Consider the following 21855-nt stretch of genomic DNA (forward strand, 5'->3'; position numbering starts at 1 on the left):
GTGACGAGGGTGTTTAGAGTATTAATGAATTCGGCCGGATTATATAAACATGGAAATCGAGATGGATCGTGGATTCTGAAGTCAAGGCACAAACCAAACGTCAAATTGATAACGACAGTAGATTGAAAATATCAACATAAAATTCAGTTACTACAAACAAGAGTCTGCTGCTGCCACCCAAGCCCAACAAATTGATATTCACCCGATGAACAAAGCCAGCATATCCTTCACAAACTGTGCAATTCAGTCTTAGATCATTCTCCGGGTTGTGGTTGATGCAGAATGATTATGTGCACCTTAGAATAGAATTCGGTTCCCGCCGTAGCCCTTCAACTTGAGCGCAGATGGATTAAACCATCTACTGCTGCTGGCCCCAGGGCCAGTCCTCATCGTCATCATCGTCCTCATCATCTCCATCGCCAGTAGGAGTGGGCCTTGGGGGGAGACCGATGGAGCGAGTTGGGCGACCAGACGGACGGCCGGAGGGGACGGCTGGACCAGAGGGGCGGCCAGAGGGGCGACCGGTAGGAACTGGTCGGACTGAGCGGGTTGGTGTCGGTCGAACAGAAGGACGGACGGAGATGGTGAAAGAAGGCCTTCCGCTGGGGATTGGGGGAAGACCGGTTGGTGGTCCTGGAAGCGAGAAGCTGGGGACCTGGAGTGCAAGAGTTAGTTAAGTACAACAGCAATTGGCCATTTACCTGATCAAACGACTGAAATAAGATGATGTAGTCCATTCTCGTCACCAATCTTTCCATATTCAAGGTTTAGAGACTGAGTTTGATGTGTGACTTACCGGAGGACGACCGCTACCGGAGGGACGAGGAGGGATACCACCCGTAGGCCTAGGAGGCAGAGAAGGAATTCCAGGCACGCTGACGGATGGTCGAGGAGGAAGACCACCAGTGGGCCTAGGAGGGACTGGAGCAGTAGGTTCCGGCTCCTCTGGGAGATCATCTGGATCCTCTTCCCATTGTCCAGCGACAAGGCTATCAAATAAGTCAGTGATTGTGTCTGATCAAGACCATGGCTGTTGAGAGAAGCTTACCCGCTGAGGCCGAGCAGATAGAGAGCAGTGGAGAGCTTCATGTTGTACTGTTGCAAAGTGATCCGGATTGCTGCTTGGTGGTGTCGATTGAGATGTGGGAAGCTGACTTTATATATTCAACTCCGCGTACTCAGGACCCTCGTTCGCCGTTTTAGTTGTGCTACTAGAATATATTAATCACGGTTTACTCAACCGTTGATCCGGACTTCTCTTTGTGTACCTCGATCACATCAAGGCACCTAGAGTGTCGTGAACGCGTAACTCTTCACCGAGATTAGGTTATTGGAGTCGGCCGCTCGAGTGGAAGAAAGTAGAGTGACCAGTGGGTGGCGAACGGGCTACACTTTGATTCGGAAGCAACAACTAATATCAGTAGATGAAAGGAAGGCGCCAGGAAACCCAGGCTCTTCAAGCTGAGGTCATCAGCAACGGCTCGAATTCCTGGTTTGAGTTGGAGTCCCCCGTGGTACAAATTAGCACCCCCGGGTTCTGGTAGGAATGTCTCTCTTTGCAGAAGAAGATCACCAGGAACAGTTTCAGGATGTCGTGATCTAGAACAGGGACCTGGACGAGGCCTAAGCCGACTGGGTGGAAGAATTGACGAAATGCGCGACCCAGGATAGGCACCACGCGAATACCAAGTCCCAGAAGACTGTGTGTTTAAGCTCAAGATATCATGGACAAAGTACTGGCCGTCAACGTAGCGCTCGACCGATCGCTATACTCCCACGAAGACCAGTAGCAGTAGGATGAAATTTCCGGCAAGGAGAATTGCCGTTGCTACATTCGATTGGGTTTCTCATTCTGGCCGTGGAAATGACTGCCGGTGGTTCGTTGTAGAATTGATATCAGTCTACTTGAATATTCGGATCGTGGTAGATGTGATCGCTGCCCATGTGAAATTCGATGCTAGGCCTGGAGAGCCCAAGACAGGGCTCTATATTGTTCATGCATATCTACAAACGGGCAATTGCTTCATCAAAATTGACCTCAATGGCGTAATAACTCCCAGTGATCAGAAGATACGCAGGTTCGATAGTTGAATAGATCAGACGAGCATATATTCACAATTTTGCATATCTAGAGGTGTCCTGGTAGCCATAATAGAGGTCGAGAGCTCCAGCCTCATCCTCAACTTCCAGAACTCTGGCTCATCAAATCGCGCCATGATGATGTTATTTGAGCCCTGGGGTAACGTAGGATTAAGCAACGACTTAAGCTATTAGCCGAGTGAGCATGGTTCACAATTGGTTGAGATTGGGCCATTTGGAGAATTAACCCGACGTAAATTGAATTGGAGAGGGGTTAAAGGAGGATCATCCGGGGAAGACTGGGGTTTGGCGCTTCGAAATAACTTGACGATTTAAGGGGATACTTACGCGTCTCAGCCATGGGTATCTGCATTCGCCATACTTGGCCCAATAACGCTGCAGGGGAAGCTGGTGTGCTTTCTATCCTGTAGATTGGTATCAAGAGGCAGTGTGAAATGTGATTGAATGATGTTTACATGGTAGTCTATAGAAGTCGGTCCGTACAATGACGATTAGCTGGGGCATAGATGAGTTTGCTCGTCCAATTGTGAACATTTCCAACGGACTTGTCTCTGGTAGCTTCAACATCGTATGTAGGTACACCGCCTATGGTGCTATGGAAAGTTCCGCTATGCATGAAGCTGGAGATTGGCAAGTTTTTGATGATCAAAGTCCCTGTCCTACCTCCGTCAACGTTGGTCGTTGACGGTTGAAGGCTGCCGGATCGGTATTGGTTGTGCTGAATGATCTGATAATATTAGCACGGGATAAACGGCACAATCGGAGCACTAGAGTGTGTCACTACGAAGCTGGATGGAATAAATGATATGAAAGCTTGTCTCTGTACACAATTATGAAGTCTAGATTCAGGAGTGGAGGTGCAAGAACGGTCTCTCCACCATGAGAAGCATTTGGTTTTGGTGTAGTAAGCCAAAAGCCTTCTCTTCAAGCCGGAGGTGGAGCTACGCTCGTCTAGCTATCTCGATGCTCGGCTAGCATATCCATACAGACAATTGATATTACATGAATTGTCTGCGAAGGGTTTGACGATGGTAATACACAGTATGATGGGATAGTAGTTCTCATGTTCTTAGTGGCCCTATTAGAGGAAGGCTCCCGCAGGAAAAATAGCTTTTCCGAATACCGGGGGTGTAGGGACCCGCCGAAATTTTTTGAAACTACCTAGGGCTTGGAACTTTTTTTTCGAGTTGCATTGCAACCATTTTCGCATTTATGAAAAACGACAAGATGCCTGGAATTAAGCGCAAGTCTGCGACAAGCTCGGACGCAAAGTCAAAGGTCAAGAAGCCGAAGACCGACAGCTCTTCGAGTAAACGTCCCGCGAAACAAGAAGATGCTCGCCCGAAGTCCTCTAAGAAATCGAAAGTAGAGGAGGATTCCGACGATCTCATTGAGTCCGATACCAGCGAGGACCAGAATGGATTCTACGGTTTCGCTGCAAACGAAGAGGCGGAAGCAGGCAACTCTGAAGATGTGGATATGGATAGTCCGGATGCAGAGAGTGGACCTGTGAAGACAGATAACAAGAAGGCCAAAGACAAGAAGAATTGGTCGAAGGACGGCGGCGATTGGAAGTCTGCCTCGGCTGCCATGAATAGTATGTTATGATATCGATTTGGAAACCCCTTATAATGTCTCTAACCACTAGTTACAGCCACCACCTCTCGCGAAGCCCATGCGAAACAAAAGGCTCTAGCCAAAGAGCGAAAAGCTGGAAAAGCCAACGCCGAGATCATTGAGCAAGGAAAGGAGCTATGGGAGAAATTACGTCTGAAATCCCATGTAAAGAAGGAAGAGAGACACCAGCTTTTGACACAGTTGTTTGAGCTGGTAACGGGAAGAGTCAAAGACCTTGTCTTCAGACACGATTCAGTCAGAGTGATTCAGTGTGCTATCAAGTACTCGACCATCGAACAGCGAAGGTCCATTGCGCGCGAACTGAAGGGAGAATTCAGGCCGTTGGCTGAAGGCAAATATTCCAAGTTTCTGATTGCTAAACTATTGGAGAAAGGGTACGTCGCTCTATGCGCATGGGACTATTTTGTCAATTTAACACTACTACAGAGACCCTGAAGTTCGAGATCTGATCGTTTCCGAACTCTATGGCCACGTTCGACGTTTAATGAACCACCCAGAGGCTGCATGGATCCTTGATGATACCTACAGACAGGTAGCGACACCGGAACAGAAACGAAGGCTTCTCCGCGAATGGTACGGCCCCGAATTTGCAATCAAGGCAATCCAGGCCGATGGTCCTGATACAGCCGATCTTGCAGCGATCCTTGAGGCATCACCTGAGAAACGCAAGCCTATCATGGAATACCTTGAGATTCAGATCAATCAAATCATACAGAAGAAGCTCACCGGCTTTACGATGCTCCACGACGCAATGTTACAGTACTTTTTGGCATGCACCCCAGGTAGCAGCGAGGCCAATGCTTTCTTGGAGCACCTCAGACCTGACGCTACAATTAAGGAGGGCGAGGAGGCGGATAACGTCGATCTATTGAAGAACCTTGCCTTTACCAAATCTGGCTCACGACTTGTCTCTCTTGCACTCGCTCATGGTTCCGCCAAAGATCGCAAACTGTTCCTCAGGCCTTATAAGGATACCGTAGAGATGATGGCATTCGATGCTAATGCCCACTACGTTCTTCTAGCAGCTTTGGCGGTCGTGGATGATACCAAGTTGACATCTAAATCCATCTTTGGCGAGCTTCTTCCAAGCAATGAGACGCTCTCTGAGAAGGTCTTGGCCCTCAGCAGCGACGCTCGCGCCCGAGTAGTCCTACTTTATCCCTTCGCAGCTGATGCGAAATGGCTTATTGACGAAACGACACGCGAGCGCCTCGCGGAGATCTACGCCATCCGATCCTCGACATCGAAGAAGGATCCTAACACCAGGCTCCAGGAAGTTGCGAAGTCTATCGAGCCTCAATTACTCTCATCGATTGCGGCTCGCGCAGGTGATTTCACTTCTTCCCGCAATGGACTACAGATGCTTGGAGAGGTTCTCGTAGGCGCGCCTGGCGTCGAGGCCCAGAAGCGAAAGGAGGCCCTGTCCCAAGTGGCTGAACTCTCTCAACAAATTCTGGATGAGCCGACTATTGCGTCCTATGGCGTAAATATGCTTAAGACTCTGGTGCACGGCGGGAAGTTCGATCCCGAACTGAAGAAGGTCGTGCCTGTCGAGCCTGCCATTGGATACGCAGATATGTTCTGGGATCACATCAAATCCGATGTTATCAGCTGGGCAACTGGACAAGGCTCTTTTGTCATTGTTGCGCTGGTGGAGGCCGAGCAGTTCGAGAGGAAGGATGAGGTGTTGAAGGCGTTGAAGAAGGACAAAAAGGCATTGGAGGCTGCAGCAGCGACCACCGAGTCGAGTAAGACGAAGAAGAAGGGAGACAAGGCGCAGGGCAAAGGAAACGCTGGCGCAAGGATCCTGCTCCAAAAGCTTTAGAGGCATGTTTTATAAATGTTTTATTGCATATAGCGAAATTTGAAGTGTGCATGTAAATACCATGCCATGGGAGATTTTTGATCTCTATTGTAAAACTACTTTTGATATATCCAACGTGCATATTTCGATATGGAATCGTCTCTATTCCTACACTGCATCCATCTAAATGACCATCCAGGGTATAAAGTTCTCATAATTTTCTTTTCTTCGTTTCTGTTGCCCCGCGCTCGTGCGAAACATTTCATCCGCCCCTCCATCGCAGCGGAGGACGCCAATTTCATGCCTTCATTCTTTTCTAATCCACTCTCCTTCTCACACTGCGCTCAGACTGTTCGGAACCTATCCCCGAGACCACTTCTGTGACAAGCTCCCTCAATTGCTGCTGCACCTCTTCCGTCTGAAAGTCCTCGCGAGCCGCCAACTCCTCTATGCGCCGCCTGAGCTCTGGATCGGGAGCGTCGCCCACGGCATCTTCCTCCATGGTACCCACGTTAATCTTGACACCATCTGGCAGCGGAGGCGGAGGATGAACGCCCGCGGTCTCTAACTGCGCCAGGTTGGCCGCACCCTCAGCACCACCGCCATTCGCAGACTGGCCACCGTCCCGCAGAGACCTCAGATATAGATACACCTCATGTGCCTCGCCCTCCTCTTCTGCGATCTTCTCCTCCGCAGTCTTGCCCTCGATGTTCCTAACCCTCCAGTCTGCGCCGAACTCCTCGACGAGCGTGCGCGCCACGCTGGCTAGCTCTGCGGCGAACAGCGGGGTCTCGCCATCTTCGTCTAGCTTGTCGACGTCGACGTTATATTTTTGGACGAGTTCGCGCAGGACGGGGAGCTGGTTGTAGGACACAGCCGCGTGGACGAGGGAGTAGCCGTGCGCGTCGGAGGCGGAGGCGAGTTGTGGGTGCTGGGATAGCGAGGCCAGGATGGAGTTGGGCCGGGTGTCGATGAGGTTGAGGAGGAGGTCGATGGTGGGTGCGGGGAGGGTTCCTGTGGTGCCGGTCGCCATTGCTTCTTTCTCCCTTCTCTTTAGATATTCCTTTTGTGAGAATTTGGAATTGTTTGAGTGGGAGAATGTAATTATTCTGACTGTATAGCTGTTCTGGGTGGTTGAATCGTTGGATTTTGCTAGTGTGGACTCAAAATATTATTTTGATGGCGGAGCATTTGGTCATAATGGTACGCAGCAGATCTGAGAGCCGCGCTAAACCTTATCGGTAACGCCAGTACGAGTACGATTACAACATCCATCTGAGGCGTTACGTAGGTAGACATGTGTGAACTGCACAATGTATGTATTTGTCAACTATAATTCTATGTAGTCTACAGGATGTTTAGACGTGAGGAAAGAAGTGCCATTGTATGTAGAATTTAGTAGTGTGTTTGAGTACCTCGCCGCTTCGGGTATCGCGAACTTCCAGGAGCCGAAAGCTTGTCTACGATACAATGTGGCCATGGCAATCCTACGTAGAGTCCGTAAGAAGACGTTCTCGTGATGATCATTTAGAGTTAGGGCAAACTGCCTAACGACTTCTTATTAGTCCCGCTATTTCGGACATTACATTCGTCCAGATCGCTGCAGTTAGAGAATGTCGCCTGTCGAGCAGATCGGGGGCTAAAAGGCTCTCTCATACACACAGCGCGTCATCATCTCCGTGCAGCGCCTACGATCAGCCCTCCTTCTTAGTGGATGGTTTATTGAACAGGTCGTCGTCGTCGTCCTACTTGGGCTAAGGGGGGGTAATAGCTTAGACCTAATTAAATAGAATAAGTCGAAATAAGTCGAAGGATGAGGTCGCCAAGTGACGCAGTCCGTCGAGCCAAGTCTACACAGCCCATTGGAAACGTCACAGAATTAAGCCCTGGGGGGTGGAGAGTCGACAGTCGCGTGCCTTTTTCACCCTTCACAATAATTACAATACTTCTCCTCTCATCAGTCTACTACACTCTTTGCGCTTTGCTGTCGTCGATACTCGTAAGGGATCTAATTTCACCTCATCAACTAACGAAACTTTACACTGTACTTACAGGTATTACCACTACTACAACAACTCAATACATATCGGGCAATCCTTTAGGGAGGCGTAGCAGAGACATACCCATACCCTGAGGCGCTTAAGCATCGTGCTGACCTTCGCTGTAACCAGCGTGCCAGCGCCTTTTCACACTAAACAATCATCTCCCCCATTGCCCCATTTCCCCATTTCCTTTTCCTCCCCTAATTACCGTTAACAACCTGTCTCTCTCCCCATTGTTGTTTGTTCTTTTACTCTCTCTTTTCTTTGTTCCATCCATTCCGCGTACAATTCTACATCCATCCCTCCTCCTCCCTCTTCTCATAGCCGGTTAGGTACTAGTCGCCAATTATAATCCCCCGGTGACGTGCGGATCAGGGTCGGACCTCCTCCCATTTCACATCTTGGACTGTTTCGGCCTTCAGCTCTTCGCACAACACTTTCTCATGCGCCCGCCGTGTCTCTCATAGCCTCTAAAATTACACAAAACTCCGGTCCACCCTCTCCATCTCCTCTGGATCGACCCACCGAAACTCTGGCCAGTTTTCGCTCTTCCCGCAACCTCATCTTCTCACATCAACGATGAGATCACTTAATATGAATTCGTTGCCGTCGAAGCGGCTACTATTATCGTACATCTTCGACTGGATCGTGATAATGTGAGTATTGCTTGTCAGCATAATTCAAAAGCTGAAACTGTCATGGCGTGTGCGCGCACGCGCAAACTCACCTGTAATGCTCTATGCGCCATGGCAGCGATATCTTTCTCGAAAACACTGTCGAAATTATCGTCGAATCCTTTACTGACTCTCTAATAGTGCAATTGCAGCTGTAGGAGGTGGTTGGGAATTCCTGACTCCCTACCATCGACCATTCTCGCTTGTTGATCTCTCCATATCGTTCCCCTATCAAACGTCGGAGGTCATCCCAACGTGGTTGCTGGTTGTTATCTCACTTGTTGCTCCTGCAGTAATCATCTTTATTGTTTGCCTTGTTTTCGTCCCCGGACCAACTGCGAGTAGAGGAACTCCTAAGTCTCTCATCTGGAAACGAAAGATTTGGGAGCTGAACACAGGATGGATGGGTCTCGCGCTTTCCCTTGCGACAGCATTTATGATCACTCAGGGAATGAAGCTCTTGTTTGGAAAGCCACGCCCTGATCTGTTATCTCGTTGCAAGCCAGATCTTGGCCTTCTCGATCAAGCTCGCATCAGCACCGCTGGAGAGAGTTTCAACCCGGATTGGATCCTCGTCACCTCGGTCATTTGCACCCAGCCAGACGATGACATCCTTCAGGATGGATTCAAGTCGTTCCCTAGTGGCCACTCGAGCTGTAAGTATTGCTATTGATTCTGAAATATACTGTAGGCTAATCGCAAATTGCAGTTTCGTGGGCCGGGCTTCTCTACTTGACACTGTTTCTCGCATCCAAGTTCGCAGTTGCAATCCCCTTCCTTCCCCCAAGGCCATTCAGCACGAACCCTGCACACACCTCCGCGGTAACACCTTCAAACCTCCGTCACAACATTCTCCCGCTCCACTCCAAGTCTCCCACCGACTCAAGCGTCCTCTCCCGAGCGTACCCCGACGATCAGATCGTTCCAATCCGATACCAAGCCGCTGCTCCGCCAGTGTACACTCTCGTCCTCATCCTCGTACCCATCGCTTCGGCCATCTACGTCGTTAGCACGCGATTCACTGATTTCCGCCACCACGGCTTCGACATGCTCTTTGGCAGCTTGATTGGCATCACCACCGCCTGGTTCAGCTTCAGGTGGTATCACCTCCCCGTTACGCGCGGCGCCGGTTGGTCGTGGGGTCCCAGAAGCTACGAGCGCGCATTCGGAATTGGCGTCGGCGTGGGTTCCTACGTCGGTACCGAAGGCTGGAGCCACAAGCACGATGGCGATGCCCAACAAACGTCGTACACCGGCGAACCTGCGATCGCCTCATCAGTGCCACAGAACGGCGCAAATATGTCTGAACGACATTCCGACGAGGCGAGGATAAATAGCAGCAATGCCGTCTAATGGTGTATACTTATACCTATAATTGGACATAATCAACATGAATATTGGCGTTTAATAATTCAGAGTTCGGTCGGCACATACATGGTGGTGGTGTTACGGAGGGGTTCTTCATTTGGCATCTAGATCAGGAAATACTTCATGGTATTACCGCGCACGCGTCGTTCAATGGGGGACGAGTGGTCGCGTTTTCTGCTACAATATTTTGGAACTCACCAGAGCTGGCACATTGAGTGCCCATTACGCTCAAACTTCATACAGGTGTTCTAAGAAAATGTATAGTCTCATAGTCTGTAAAAATTAGTATGGCAACCGCCGAAAGCGAATAAACCCATTCCTTCAAGCATGTTTCTTGCCTTGTCCATTTATTAATTTACATTGATATGCGCATACAATGTCTAGGCGGTGATTTCAATCAATTAATTATAATGTATGCTCTTCTGGGAAGAGCAAAACGGTTCACTTACTTCCATGCTGTGAAGTATATCTCACTTCCGTCTGAATCTACGAGTACTACACTACGCTCAGGAACATTGTCTCGAAAAGCCAGCAAGTCGTTCAGATCTAAGGAATTCAATTTTCTTATTATAAATAAATACAAACTGTATCAATCAAGCATTAATACCTCGGTGAACAATCAACCTTCCTTGCAGGTATCTAATGATATAGGTATCTAATATTAGCACGTGCGTCCGACCTTCCCCACAGAATCCAGTCCCCTGGGCCGTGCGCCTCCTCATCATCGTCAATCGAACGACAAGGCTATCGACCTTGACTAAGCAACATTTTCCCCATCCTCGATCCCGTAACCCCAAACCCTCCCTCCTTCAACCAAAGCCACTCTTTGACCTCTCCGGACGAAAGCACCATGGCGGAGTATTGGAAGTCCACAGTACGTTCAAACCCCTCCCTTCCTCTTCCCCTCTCATCATTCCTCCGCGAGTTCAAAGTCGAAAAAGCAAGAAGAAAAGAACTATACTGACGAAAAGGGTGCCTACAGCCAAAATACTGGTGCAAGTTCTGCTCCATCTACGTCCGCGACACGAAGTTCGACCGCAACCAGCACGATGCGACGGGCCGGCACCAGGGCAACATCCAGCGGTCGCTGAGGGGCCTGCACCGCGACCAGGAGGCCGAGAAGCGGAAGCAGCAGCGCGCGAAGGACGAGGTCGCGAGGCTGAATGGGATCGTGGCTGGTGGTGGGTCTGGCGGTGCGAGCTCTTCGAAGGAAGGGGCTGCGAGTTCAAGTGCGAGTGCGAGTGCGCCGGGCAACGACACAAGGGTCGGAGCGAAACCGACGTTCTCGAGGGACGCGAAGCAAGCTACGATGGAGGATAGGAAGAAGCAGATTAGCCAGCTTGCGGCGATGGGGGTAGCGGTGCCGGAGAGCATGCGCGGGGAGTTGGCGCTCGCGGGGGAGTGGCAGGTCGTGAGTGAGAAGGTGATAGGGGAGGAGGAGAAGCCTCTGAACAAGGGGGTGCACAAGAGGAAGCTGGATGAGGCGGAGCTCGAGGCGCAGGCCGCGGGGGAGTTGATCACGAAGCAGAAGGGGTGGGGGAAGACGTTCAAGAGTTTCCCAGGCAAGCATGGGAGTGCGGACGATGATATCGACGCGCTGTTTGGGAAAGGCAAGAAGCCGGCTGTCAAGGAAGATCCCGATGTCAAGAGCGAACAGGACGTATCTGGTGCGCCAGCGATAGATTCTGAATCAGGAGTCAAGCAAGAGGATGGCGAAGCGGGCGACCTGAAGCAAGAGGGAGGGGAGGGGAGCTCGTTGGCGAATATACCCACACAGGAGGAGGCAGAGGCATCGGCTGCTGCTGTGAAAAAGGAAGAAGACGCTCCAGCTCCGGCCGTGTTCTTTAAGAAGAGAAAGAAGATTGCGCGATGAATCGTCTAGGGATGTAGCATCGAGAGCGCTCGAGAAAGATTTTATTCGACGAACACGCAGGATGCAATATCCATACAACTTGCTCCAAGGAATCGATGGCTCTATTGCTGAGAACACCATACATCTCATCGACACCGCGACGTGGAGGACGTGTATTATAGCCGAAAAGGTGCTGGTTATGCGGGCTATATCCAGACGATTAGCCTCCGCCCGGAGATGCTGCGCAACATAGCTGCGATCACCAACCATAAGGTTGTCGAAGGACCTGGTGCAGTATGAGGACACACATAGAGATCAGATCAACTGTATAACCACAATAATTATTAGATTTTCATGATTGTTATGAAGTAAAATCCATATATAAAATAGTCAGTTGCCAATAAGTGATCACCGTAGCTCCACCACACAATACCTAGGTAGCTATGCTATGAGGTGACCCCTGCATGCTTGCCAAGTCCCAGTTAGCCTCAAACTCGCGCCAGACAGGTCGTCGCGATCCCGCAGACAACTTGCAGCTCCGCGTTCTACCCCATCACTCAGTACCCTTTCCTCCTTTCCCTCCCTCGCATGGTTGCGCCGTAGCATGATCCCAAATTCTAACCACATCTAGAGACAATGCATCTTGTCAAGCCGCAGTGGTTAACGCATCCTGGTAGGGACCTCCCCCGACGCATCACAGGCGGCGTAACCCCAACGCACGTCGAATATCAATTCGCGCGCTAACATTATCTTCCTCACGCGCATAGGTGATCTCAAGGATTTCGAAGTATACAGCTGTCACGTTTCTCCAGATGGATCGCGTCTCGTAACTGCCGCCGGAGGTTCGTTTCCCCAACTCTCCGCAGCTCCATCCACGATGCGCTCGCCCGCAATACCTCTCCACTAACACAATCGTCACAGATGGCTACGTACGAATATGGTCCACCGAGGCGATCCTGAATTCGAGTAACCCCGAGTACACGAAACCGAAACAATTAGCTGCGATCAGCCACCACTCGGGTACCATTCACGCTGTTCGATTCTCGCCAAATGGGAAATACCTGGCGTCCGGCGCGGACGACAAGATAGTGTGTGTCTATGCGCTGGACCCCCATGCGCCGACACATGTGTCTACATTCGGTAGGAAAGAATAAGCGTGAAGGTTGTGAGCATCTACTAATGAAATATAGGATCGAACGAACCGCCTCCGGTTGAGAACTGGCGAGTGCTCCGTCGTCTTATCGGTCACGACAACGATGTCCAGGATCTCGGCTGGTCACACGACTCCTCGGTATTGATCTCGGTCGGGTTGGATTCAAAAATTGTGGTTTGGTCGGGACACACATTCGAAAAGTTGAAGACGCTTTCTAATCACCAGAGTCACGTCAAGGGAATTACTTTCGATCCCGCGAACAAGTACTTTGCAACCGCAAGCGATGATCGAACCATCAAGATTTACCGATTCACATCACCGCCCCCAAATGCTACCTCACAAGATCAAGTCAACAACTTTATGCTTGAGCACACGATCACGAAGCCATTCCAAGCCTCCCCACTTACCACCTATTTCCGCCGATGTTCTTGGTCGCCCGATGGAGCGCATATAGCCGCCGCAAACGCTACGAATGGACCGGTCAGCTCTGTTGCAATTGTATGGCGTGGAACATGGGATGGCGACATCAATTTGATCGGACACGAAGGTCCGGTGGAAGTATGTGCGTTCTCGCCAAGGATGTTCCACAAAGATCCTCCAGGCCCCAACACGGTGGACGCTCAGGGGAACTCTTTGCAGGCTTCGATGACTGTGGTGGCATGCGCTGGCCAGGATAAAACGCTCAGTATCTGGATCACGCACTTGCCACGACCGCTCACCGTCACCCAGGAGCTGGCGATGAAGTCGATATCTGATCTGGCCTGGGCCCCCAACGGAGAGACACTGTACATTACGAGCTTGGATGGAAGTATCATGTGCATGATGTTTGAGCCGGGTGAGTTGGGCTATCCGGCATCTCTTGCGGAGAACGAAAAGTCGCTGTCCAAATTTGGAGCGGGAAGGAGAGTTGGCATTGTGGAGGGCACTGATGCATTACTCCTCGAGGAAAGCAGCAAGGCAGGCGAACTCAAAGGTGTACAGGGTAGAATGGGAGCCCTCATGGGCGATGGCGGTGCTGTTCAACCTGCACCTACACTCAATGGAACGAACGGTACCAATGGCACAACACCGGCGCTCACAAATGGGTCCGCCGCCGCTACAGCCGCCCCGACTCCACAACCTACAGCCCCGGCTGAGCCGCCAGTCGACCAACGAGTCGAGAAGTTGAAACAGCGAGTCACTGTCACTAAGGATGGCAGAAAGCGCATAGCTCCAATGCTTGTTTCTTCCGCATCAGGTATCGGCGAATCATCTCTTCCCCAGACACAGCTCGTTTCTGCAACTGCTGTGGGTGGTGCACGAAGTGATAATCCACACAACATTTTAGATCTCTCGAAGCCGTATGATGGGTATCCTAAGGGGGGCCTAGCATCGATGCTTATCGGGAACAAGAGAAAATATGCAGAAATCGAAGGTGATGAGGATCGCCAGGTTCAAAGACGACTCGAGGCATCGGCAAAGAATGGGGGAGCTGCGATTGTTATGAATGGAGAGAACGGACTTATCCCACCCGCGGCAGCTGCGCCGAAAGCAGAGGCTGAGGTGTCTAAAGTCCTCCGTCCTGCAATTGTCAATCCTTCATTAAGCATTAGCCAAGTCCGTTTAGCTATACCGAAGGTCCGGAGCGTCATTGTTCGAACAATGGACGGTAGCGATCCTGCGCCCTCCTCTGACGCTCCAGGTGCGGGTAAAGGAGATAACGCAGACACTGTGTTGTTAGAGGCCAGGAATGCCACAGGACCATCTCGAACAGGACGATCTATAGATCACGACCCAGCAAGGATAAATTGCACCAAGAAAGGGCAATCGCTCTGGCAAGACTTCCTCCCTAAGGCCGTTCTTCTCGTTACAGGAAATCCCAACTTCTTCGCTGCGGCCTGTGAGGATGGCGCGGTCTACGTCTGGACACCAGCTGGTCGCCGGTTACTCAACGCCATGATCATGGAGGCACAACCTGTTATCATGGACTGCCGAGGATGGTGGCTGATGTGCATAACAGCAGTGGGCATGTGCTATGTCTGGAACCTAAAGACTCTTTCAGCGCCGCATCCACCCATCTCACTCGCTCCCGTGTTGGATATCGCAGTCTACACCCAAGGACCGCATGTGACTCGATCGCCTGGCATCATCTTCGCCCGCCTAAACACAGAAGGTCGGATAATCGTCGCATTGTCCAACGGTGATGGATACTCATATAGTCCCACTATGTTCGTATGGCAGAGATTATCAGAACCCTGGTGGGCTGTTGGGAGTCAATACTGGAACACCACCGATTCGTCTGTCGGCAACATCAAATCGTCCAACGACAAGGAGCCGGCGAAGGAATCGAACGACAAAGTTTCGATCGAGAACGTATCCGCCGGCATCATTCCCATGTTGGAGCGCAACACAACGAATCAATTCCTCCTGCAGGGCCGAGCCTTCTATCTGCAGCGACTCATCAAGGCTCTCATTTCCGCAGAAGGCTATGAGAGCTTCGAGGCTTGCGTGTCGGTGGCCCATTTGGAAAACCGACTCGCCGCAGCGAGAGCATTGGGCGCCAGAGAGGAGTTCAAGATCTACCTATCCATGTATGTCAAGCGTATTGGAGCGGAAGGACTCAAAGGGAAGATTGAGGAACTCCTTCGAAGCCTCACTGGCGATCTCTTCGCCGAGGACGAAGAGAACGAGGATACGAATGAGGCAAAGGAGGAGGAGATAATCTGTGGATGGAAGAGGGAAGACCTTCTCAAGGAGGTTATACTAATACTGGGTAAGTTTCGCTGTCTTTACCGCCATCTATTCAACATGAGCTAACACAAACGACAGGTAAACATCGTGATCTCCAGCGCATAACAGTACCATACGCACGCCTACTTGGCATCGTGAACAACAAGGACACCCGCGATGAACAGGCAATGATCACCGACATGTAAAACCAATACCCCTCCTCCTTTTCTTACTTTGTTCTTTGGGGTCTACCACTTTCTCTTCTCCTTCTCCAACTTTTGATTAGGAAAGCATGGCGCTCATTGGCGTTCTGTCGGCGTTGTGGGAAGGAAAGGCTATGGGAAACGGGGGATCCATTAATCGATCGTCATTGGAGGGGAACAAAAGGGAATTTCTTGTGTGCTTTTAAGTCAGGGACTGACTGCCTTTCCATATCCTGTGTAGATTATATGGTGTTCTGTGGGTAACAATACGTCTTGGTGAACGTAGATAGCACTACGGGCGTGAATATCAAAATCCATATTTACAGAAGAGGTTGTGTTTTCCTTTGTTTGGCTTCCATCACCTTTGTTTGAGGATCGAACTCAAAGCAATTCTCTTGTCTTTGTTGGCATTCGTGGACTGCTCGATATAGGATCTTTTGTGGCTCATTGCCGCGGAAATCATGGGCCGATGTCCCCCCTCTACTGTGTATCTACCACCTAGGTAAGAAGGAGTTTGTGGATTTCATTAGCACATCTTCAACAAAAAGGCCGGAGTATTTTAGTCAGGGCCAGGTACGACGTCACGATGTACCTTAACTGTAACTGTAGTTAGCGTAGAGGGAGGCGCCTCCAACTTTATGCAGGGACTCGGGTTCGGCTGCTAGTAAACTCGAGGCAAACCAAACAAAAACCGACCAACAATTCCGCATTATCATTCTATTCCTTCAAACAATATTCCGTCGACCATAATCATTAGAAGTCAGGATGATAGGAATCTCCGATGCATGGAGAAAAGCGACACCCTCTCGATCCTGCAATGTGAGTGGCCAAACCAGCGCGTTTCGCCTGGTCGCAGGTTGAGCAGACAAGGGTCAACGAGTGGATCAGGCATTGTCTCCATTGTCGCCCGCCGATCCCACCCTCTTCTCGTACTCTTGGACAAACCACACAAACCACCCATCCCTTGTTTCGTTTGGATTGGTCTCTGAAGTCACTGGACAAGACGAGCCCCATGCCCCCTCCCAAGCCTCATCTGCCTGTTTTATTTTAAACCTGAGCGGGACCTGGCCCGCAAAACGTCATCGGAGCGACTGCGCCTTAAACACCCAGAAACCCTTCCTTCACTGCTGGCCTGGTCCATTTCTTTTTTGTAGTGCGATTTTTCGACCTCACAACCGTTCCTTACTATCGACTGAAGTCTTGCCATAAGTTTATTTTCGTGATTATTCCGCAACATTCCACTCCCTCCTTTCGTTTTGCGCGTGTCCGTCTCTAGACCGTCGTGATGGTTTTCGATAAGGCTAGCAACTGTTCAGTGGTGCCGGATGCCACTGCGACTGATGCAGGTGTCGCTGGTGCAGGCGTGAGTACCTAAATTATTATGGTTCATTCTTCGTCTGAGCAAGCATACTGACAAACCATACTGATAGACTCTCCTCTCCTTCGTAATAACCAATTTCATCTCGTTGGGCCTCAGTGCCGTCATCATCATTCTCAACTTGAAGAAGACGACATCTGCGCCCATATCTCGCAAACTCCTACTATCTTTTTCCGATCAACAAATTGTCACTGGAATCGGAATACAATGTATCGGCCTGTCTAAAATGAACACCATGGTCTCCTACCATTTCTTTATCATCTGGCTGCTTTCCACGCTCTCGACTGCGACAAACCTCTCAACACTATTAGCTCTCGTCAACGACTTCAAGCGCGACTGGGTTCTACGGTGGCTGCGACAATTCTTCATGTTCGTCAACCTACTGCTCGGCGTCCTCTGCGGCATCTTCATCCTACAGACCGTCACCAAGAACCTCGAGCCCCGTCTCCCCATCTCCTGCGTCTGGGAAGTACCCTCCCGAGGCGCTTCCTCCAATTCCGCCCTCTCCATTGCCGGCACCATCGCCGTCATCGCCGGAAACGCCATCGTCTTCGTCTTCGGAACCTGGTACCTGCACATGCGCGAACACCCCCGCTGGCTCAAACCCGTCCAGATCGTCGGCCTCCTCTTCCTCGTCGCCAGCGGCGTCGGCGCAACCGTCCGCATCTTCATGGTATCCCAGGCCTTTGGCTCGCCGCCCGAGTCTGTCCGTCTGATAGGCAATGGCGAGAAGGAATGGAGCTATGGTCAACTTCTCCCCTTGCTCCTGCTCATTCTACCCATCATCAGCACGATCGAGATCGCGAGGGGAGAGATGCGCGTAACGCCCTCTAAGGCGGATGACGATGATACGAAACCGCTGTTCAACGATACAGAGCTGCAGTATCAGCCGAGTCCGATGTTTGGAGAGTCAAACGGGCTGTTTAGGAAGTGAGAGGGTCATGTGGACGTGAAGGCATGCAAATTGTCATGTGTTTTATATAGACTGCTTCCGTGCAGGAGTAATGTGATCAACGAGTTCTTTTTGTTTCTCTCTTCATATTTTCCGCCTTGTCTTTTCCGGCTGGTACGATTTATTTTTGGTGAAGCATGGTTGTGCAATTTGTGATAGTGATTTTCGACGACTATGGAAGTTAAGTTGCTGGATTTGTTTTCCGATCAAATGTGTTTACCTTCTATCCAGTCACTGTCTAATCATGATAGGCTACACCGAAAGCGAAATCACCCATCGCCTTCACTTCGCCTTCGTCTGAACGACAAACATTCTCCAGGTGAAGGCGACAGGACCCCACATCACCGCGCAAAACCACTTCACGCACAATACCACTTCACGCGCAGCTGTTTACGTCCATATGTAGTTAGTCTCCTAGCTACCAATTACTATTTCACACTCACTTTTCTCTCTCTCTCTTTTCCTCTCTACGCCTCAGATCCTTCCTCAAATTCTACCTCTTTTCTGATCCCTCGCCTGGTTTCTCTCCGACCGTACTTTTCAAGATACTCCTCACTGAACGGCAGTTCCATTTCCTCGCCGATCAATACACCATGGGGGGATACATGGAGAGAAGTGAAGCCGCGCTCGAGCCTGAAACGTCGCTGGAGCATGAAGAGCTCCACGACAAGGAAGATGTTTTTGATGAACATCTTTTCGGTGGCAGTAACCCTTTCGCTGGGTCTGCCCGAGTCAAGCACCCTCTCCCTGAAAGGCCGCCAGCGGTGCAAGGAGAGGAGAACCGAGCAGTAGGGCCATCCAAGAGTAGGCCATCAAAGAAACGGAGAGACATTCTCCAAAGAAATCACAGACCGAGTTTGAACAAACTCCACGGAGCCCCAGAGCTCAAAACCCATCATCAACTTGGCCCTTTGAAGGACAAGATTTTTAACGAGCTTGGTCTAAGCATCGAACGGGTGCTTGCCATGGATACCAGACCAGAACTGAAACAGATGTCAGTTCCCAATCGGTATCTCGACAACGCCAGTCGCCTGAGAGCTGGCGAAGAAAACTACATCTTCCCGGGAGATATCGAAATCTCAGGGCCGCTTACCGCCATCAGAGCGGCATACGGGGAACACATCGCATCAGCTCGAGATGCATCCCGCATCGTGATTTGGGCCGATGGGTCATCATCCCCGGCTGGCGCAGGTGTTGGTGTCGCCTATCGTTTGACTTCTTTGAAGAACGATCGGTGGACAAATTGGAATTCGCTTGGATTACAAGTGAAAGGAAACGACATCGGGTCCCTCGAGGCGGAATTCTTAGCCGTCATGAAGGCCATCGACACTGCGCGTGATCTGTTTTCACGCGAACCGGGCCGCTATAAAGCGACCACCATCTACACGGATAGCCAATCCGTACTGGACCACTGCAACCGGAGGGCAGAAAAGCCACCGGTTTCGGCCATCTTTCGGAAGGCAATGTCGCTGAAGCAGCTTGGCTCAGATATCAAGCTTCGCTGGTGCCCAGGCCACTCCAAGGTAAAATTGATCTCTGAGCATGACTTTGCATTTCCTCATTCCGTTCAGGTTCCCGGCAATGAGCTCGCGGACAAGGCAGCTCAAAGAGCAGCCTCTCAACTGTTCCGCCAGGATGAAGAGTTCATCGTCCTCACTGATGATGAGGGATACGGCACTGAGCCTGAACCGACTCCTTTTTCACCTACGGGTTGAATTTGTACGTATTTGATTGACGCTCGATTGCCCACTTTTACTTCCCACGCTTTGCCACGCTGTGGGATCCATCACTCTCCGAACAGTTGTATTAACCTCCTTGAGCGAAAAGGCTTTCCGGACTCAAATCGGCATCACAGAAGTCAAGATTTACCTATTTCAGGCCCGTGTGGCGCCATTCACCCAGCCATCCGAGATGGCACTGGATCGTGGATTCAGCATGCGGAACGTCTTACAATGCCCTTTTACAGACATGCGGCGTAGCAAATATTGCTGCGTTGTAGGAATTGTGTCGGCGAACGAATACTGGTTTGAAGCATGTCCATGCATTCGGGTGGGTTCCAGCCTGGGATTGGACCATCATTAGCCAGGTATGGACTTTTCTGTACGACCACACTGTGGCTGCATCGCATCCAGATACTCTTCTCGAAGCAGAGATGCTTGGCGAGCTGGAAAAGCCATATACGAATACGAAATGCAGTGATCGGAAGGTTAACTGAATTCTCACGAAGCATACATCGGGAACTTTAACATAATTATAGAAACAATTCCTGGTGGTACAGCATTCGCGGAAAATGCTTCGAAATACATATAATGGCTTTGCTCAATCACGATTTTGCATTCTCACAAACAGTGCCTTCTACATTGACTACTAACCAGCTTCTCCTAATAAATGAAAACAGCTCTATCATTCATTGATATAACTTTCACCAAAATGGTTCCTTTCACCTCACTATCCCTTCTAGCCATCGCCCAACTCGCCTTATGCCACCCTAGCCCCCAACCCCCCTTCCAAGTCACAAACCTCGAGATCTTCGAGCCCACCGGCCGTCCAGACGACCCAAGCCCCTACCGAGTCTCCTTCACAGTCGCAGATCCCTTCGACTCGACCAGCGCAACCTGCGAAGCTCGATGGTCCTACGCGAATCGTGACAACGGATATCCCACGCAATATGTACGCACCAAGCCCCCTTCTCTCGCTGCAATTCACCCTAATTTAAGGGTAGTAATCACCCACTGACGGCACTTCTTAGCTCTCGAATTGTACGCAGCCCTCTTACTCCTTCAAATTCGTAGACTGGGCTGGCTACGACAATTTCAAACTTGACGTCAAGCACATCTCGTACGTTTTCACCCCCTTTCCCCACCATTTCCCTGCTCTTTCCTAAGTATTTACTGAACGTTCTGAATAGGAAGAAGAAGAACGGAAAGAAGGTCACGAGGCGCGCCCGGGGAACTGTCGGCTACGATATCATTCAGTGCGGACACTCGGGGTCGGGGTTCTCGTCGTGCAGCCAGCGGGCGGGTGTGGCGTTTCCGCTTGCGGTCTATGAGTCTTGATGGGGGGGAATTGCTCGTGGTTGGGTTGGCTGTAGTTTTGGTATCTGATCTGGTTGAGAGGATGGAGAAATTGTGAAAATTGTTAGCTTTCTCTTCCGATTGAAAAAATGAGAGTCTTGTGGTTTTGTGGAGTGAATGGCGTGGACCGTGTTTTTCCGAAAGATTGATCTTGGGTGTTGTGAGTTCATTGAACATGGTGATGAGAGCCTACTTTGTTAGAACACCCGCAAGAGGGTTCAAGTACGGCTGCAGTAGTTGGAATGTTTTGGTACTTTGATATGCCATGGACATACTCCGTACCTGGATCACGCACAGACTAGCTCAACTCGACATCAGAATCCCCTTTGACCATTTCGAGTTGTAACTCACATGCTTTGGAAAGCACCGCAGATATGGAAACCTTTAAACGCACTCAATTGATTAATGCCAGTTGATATGTGAAACAATATATGCAAATAACGGAAAGGTCCAGACCACTGACATCCTAATTGGTGATTGTCTCCAGCTCTAGGATAGGATGAAAATCCTGCCCTGTGGATGTAGACATGATGAATTGCAGTGTTTGGACATAAGCGAGCGATGCAGGTGTATATCAGGTCAGATTAAGGTTCATAAGCAGATGATAGATATCGGTAAAGGCTTTGAACGAGTCAGAGCGTTTACTTGGAAGAGTGATCACTTCATCGATCGCCTCGAACGACCCGCCTGGGTATGATGATCAAAGTCCCACGACCACGCAATTTCCGTTGTGAGAATGCCAAAGTTGATGAACTGGCACTTTTACCAGCCAGCCAGCTATGTCATTTGCGTCCTCGGCAAGATATCACCGGCTGTCCATCCGTGATGCCCCAGGTTCCACAGCTCGAGCTTGCTTCCAATGTGGGAGTTGCGCCGTGTCCCCACACGACGCTGTGGGCTAGCGCCAA

General features: G+C 50.4%; 9 protein-coding genes across 9 annotated transcripts; 6 read left to right on the forward strand and 3 right to left on the reverse strand.

Moving 5' to 3' along the window:
- Nucleotides 1–358: 358 nt before the first annotated feature.
- On the reverse strand, nucleotides 359–1089 carry BU24DRAFT_489076 (uncharacterized protein; the record flags this gene model as incomplete). Its single annotated transcript, XM_033533600.1, has 3 exons — nucleotides 359–655; nucleotides 797–989; nucleotides 1049–1089. The coding sequence occupies 3 exons, from the start codon at nucleotides 1087–1089 to the stop codon at nucleotides 359–361; spliced, it is 531 nt and encodes a 176-aa protein (XP_033387371.1).
- A 2181-nt stretch (nucleotides 1090–3270) lies between these two features.
- BU24DRAFT_489077 (ARM repeat-containing protein) lies at nucleotides 3271–5633 on the forward strand. The gene is made up of 3 exons (XM_033533601.1): nucleotides 3271–3697; nucleotides 3755–4112; nucleotides 4165–5633. The coding sequence occupies exons 1-3, from the start codon at nucleotides 3313–3315 to the stop codon at nucleotides 5561–5563; spliced, it is 2142 nt and encodes a 713-aa protein (XP_033387372.1). The 5' UTR covers nucleotides 3271–3312; the 3' UTR covers nucleotides 5564–5633.
- On the reverse strand, nucleotides 5584–6703 carry BU24DRAFT_418625 (uncharacterized protein). Its single transcript, XM_033527023.1, has one exon. It carries the CDS (start codon nucleotides 6573–6575, stop codon nucleotides 5859–5861), a length of 717 nt encoding a protein of 238 aa, XP_033387373.1. The 5' UTR covers nucleotides 6576–6703; the 3' UTR covers nucleotides 5584–5858.
- Nucleotides 6704–8035: 1332 nt separating this feature from the next.
- BU24DRAFT_111024 (PAP2-domain-containing protein) lies at nucleotides 8036–9736 on the forward strand. Its single transcript, XM_033520792.1, has 3 exons — nucleotides 8036–8240; nucleotides 8400–8914; nucleotides 8968–9736. The coding sequence occupies exons 1-3, from the start codon at nucleotides 8164–8166 to the stop codon at nucleotides 9609–9611; spliced, it is 1236 nt and encodes a 411-aa protein (XP_033387374.1). The 5' UTR covers nucleotides 8036–8163; the 3' UTR covers nucleotides 9612–9736.
- A 656-nt stretch (nucleotides 9737–10392) lies between these two features.
- Nucleotides 10393–11833, forward strand: BU24DRAFT_418627 (uncharacterized protein). The gene is made up of 2 exons (XM_033527024.1): nucleotides 10393–10500; nucleotides 10609–11833. The coding sequence occupies exons 1-2, from the start codon at nucleotides 10477–10479 to the stop codon at nucleotides 11497–11499; spliced, it is 915 nt and encodes a 304-aa protein (XP_033387375.1). The 5' UTR covers nucleotides 10393–10476; the 3' UTR covers nucleotides 11500–11833.
- A 169-nt stretch (nucleotides 11834–12002) lies between these two features.
- BU24DRAFT_385842 (protein HIR1) lies at nucleotides 12003–15859 on the forward strand. The gene is made up of 5 exons (XM_033524890.1): nucleotides 12003–12151; nucleotides 12246–12320; nucleotides 12400–12618; nucleotides 12669–15383; nucleotides 15440–15859. Exons 1-5 carry the CDS (start codon nucleotides 12115–12117, stop codon nucleotides 15544–15546), a joined length of 3153 nt encoding a protein of 1050 aa, XP_033387376.1. The 5' UTR covers nucleotides 12003–12114; the 3' UTR covers nucleotides 15547–15859.
- An 834-nt stretch (nucleotides 15860–16693) lies between these two features.
- On the forward strand, nucleotides 16694–18161 carry BU24DRAFT_111090 (uncharacterized protein). Its single transcript, XM_033520794.1, has 2 exons — nucleotides 16694–16906; nucleotides 16974–18161. The coding sequence occupies exons 1-2, from the start codon at nucleotides 16829–16831 to the stop codon at nucleotides 17853–17855; spliced, it is 960 nt and encodes a 319-aa protein (XP_033387377.1). The 5' UTR covers nucleotides 16694–16828; the 3' UTR covers nucleotides 17856–18161.
- BU24DRAFT_111108 (RnaseH-domain-containing protein) lies at nucleotides 18162–19686 on the forward strand. Its single transcript, XM_033520795.1, has 2 exons — nucleotides 18162–19396; nucleotides 19445–19686. Exons 1-2 carry the CDS (start codon nucleotides 18467–18469, stop codon nucleotides 19586–19588), a joined length of 1074 nt encoding a protein of 357 aa, XP_033387378.1. The 5' UTR covers nucleotides 18162–18466; the 3' UTR covers nucleotides 19589–19686.
- Nucleotides 19687–20685: 999 nt separating this feature from the next.
- BU24DRAFT_111145 (uncharacterized protein) lies at nucleotides 20686–21309 on the reverse strand. Its single transcript, XM_033520796.1, has 2 exons — nucleotides 21299–21309; nucleotides 20686–21249 (listed from the first exon to the last, which is right to left on the reverse strand). Exon 2 carries the CDS (start codon nucleotides 21122–21124, stop codon nucleotides 20762–20764), a length of 363 nt encoding a protein of 120 aa, XP_033387379.1. The 5' UTR covers nucleotides 21125–21249; nucleotides 21299–21309; the 3' UTR covers nucleotides 20686–20761.
- Between the last annotated feature and the right edge of the window lie 546 nt (nucleotides 21310–21855).

The sequence above is a fragment of the Aaosphaeria arxii genome (assembly GCF_010015735.1).
Source record: "Aaosphaeria arxii CBS 175.79 unplaced genomic scaffold BU24scaffold_2, whole genome shotgun sequence".
Lineage (NCBI taxonomy): Eukaryota > Fungi > Ascomycota > Dothideomycetes > Pleosporales > Aaosphaeria > Aaosphaeria arxii.

Coding starts and splice junctions, on each gene's coding strand:
- BU24DRAFT_489077 (XM_033533601.1), top strand. CDS start 3,313: ATGAAAAACGACAAGATGCCTGGAATTAAGCGCAAGTCTGCGACAAGC. Junction 3,698..3,754: donor TGCCTCGGCTGCCATGAATA/GTATGTTATGAT, acceptor CACTAGTTACAG/CCACCACCTCTCGCGAAGCC. Junction 4,113..4,164: donor GCTAAACTATTGGAGAAAGG/GTACGTCGCTCT, acceptor ACACTACTACAG/AGACCCTGAAGTTCGAGATC.
- BU24DRAFT_418625 (XM_033527023.1), bottom strand. CDS start 6,575: ATGGCGACCGGCACCACAGGAACCCTCCCCGCACCCACCATCGACCTC.
- BU24DRAFT_111024 (XM_033520792.1), top strand. CDS start 8,164: ATGAGATCACTTAATATGAATTCGTTGCCGTCGAAGCGGCTACTATTA. Junction 8,241..8,399: donor TTCGACTGGATCGTGATAAT/GTGAGTATTGCT, acceptor ACTCTCTAATAG/TGCAATTGCAGCTGTAGGAG. Junction 8,915..8,967: donor CCCTAGTGGCCACTCGAGCT/GTAAGTATTGCT, acceptor CGCAAATTGCAG/TTTCGTGGGCCGGGCTTCTC.
- BU24DRAFT_418627 (XM_033527024.1), top strand. CDS start 10,477: ATGGCGGAGTATTGGAAGTCCACA. Junction 10,501..10,608: donor CGGAGTATTGGAAGTCCACA/GTACGTTCAAAC, acceptor GGGTGCCTACAG/CCAAAATACTGGTGCAAGTT.
- BU24DRAFT_385842 (XM_033524890.1), top strand. CDS start 12,115: ATGCATCTTGTCAAGCCGCAGTGGTTAACGCATCCTG. Junction 12,152..12,245: donor GCAGTGGTTAACGCATCCTG/GTAGGGACCTCC, acceptor TCACGCGCATAG/GTGATCTCAAGGATTTCGAA. Junction 12,321..12,399: donor TCTCGTAACTGCCGCCGGAG/GTTCGTTTCCCC, acceptor CAATCGTCACAG/ATGGCTACGTACGAATATGG.
- BU24DRAFT_111090 (XM_033520794.1), top strand. CDS start 16,829: ATGGTTTTCGATAAGGCTAGCAACTGTTCAGTGGTGCCGGATGCCACT. Junction 16,907..16,973: donor CAGGTGTCGCTGGTGCAGGC/GTGAGTACCTAA, acceptor CCATACTGATAG/ACTCTCCTCTCCTTCGTAAT.
- BU24DRAFT_111108 (XM_033520795.1), top strand. CDS start 18,467: ATGGGGGGATACATGGAGAGAAGTGAAGCCGCGCTCGAGCCTGAAACG. Junction 19,397..19,444: donor GGTGCCCAGGCCACTCCAAG/GTAAAATTGATC, acceptor CATTCCGTTCAG/GTTCCCGGCAATGAGCTCGC.
- BU24DRAFT_111145 (XM_033520796.1), bottom strand. CDS start 21,124: ATGTTCAATGAACTCACAACACCCAAGATCAATCTTTCGGAAAAACAC.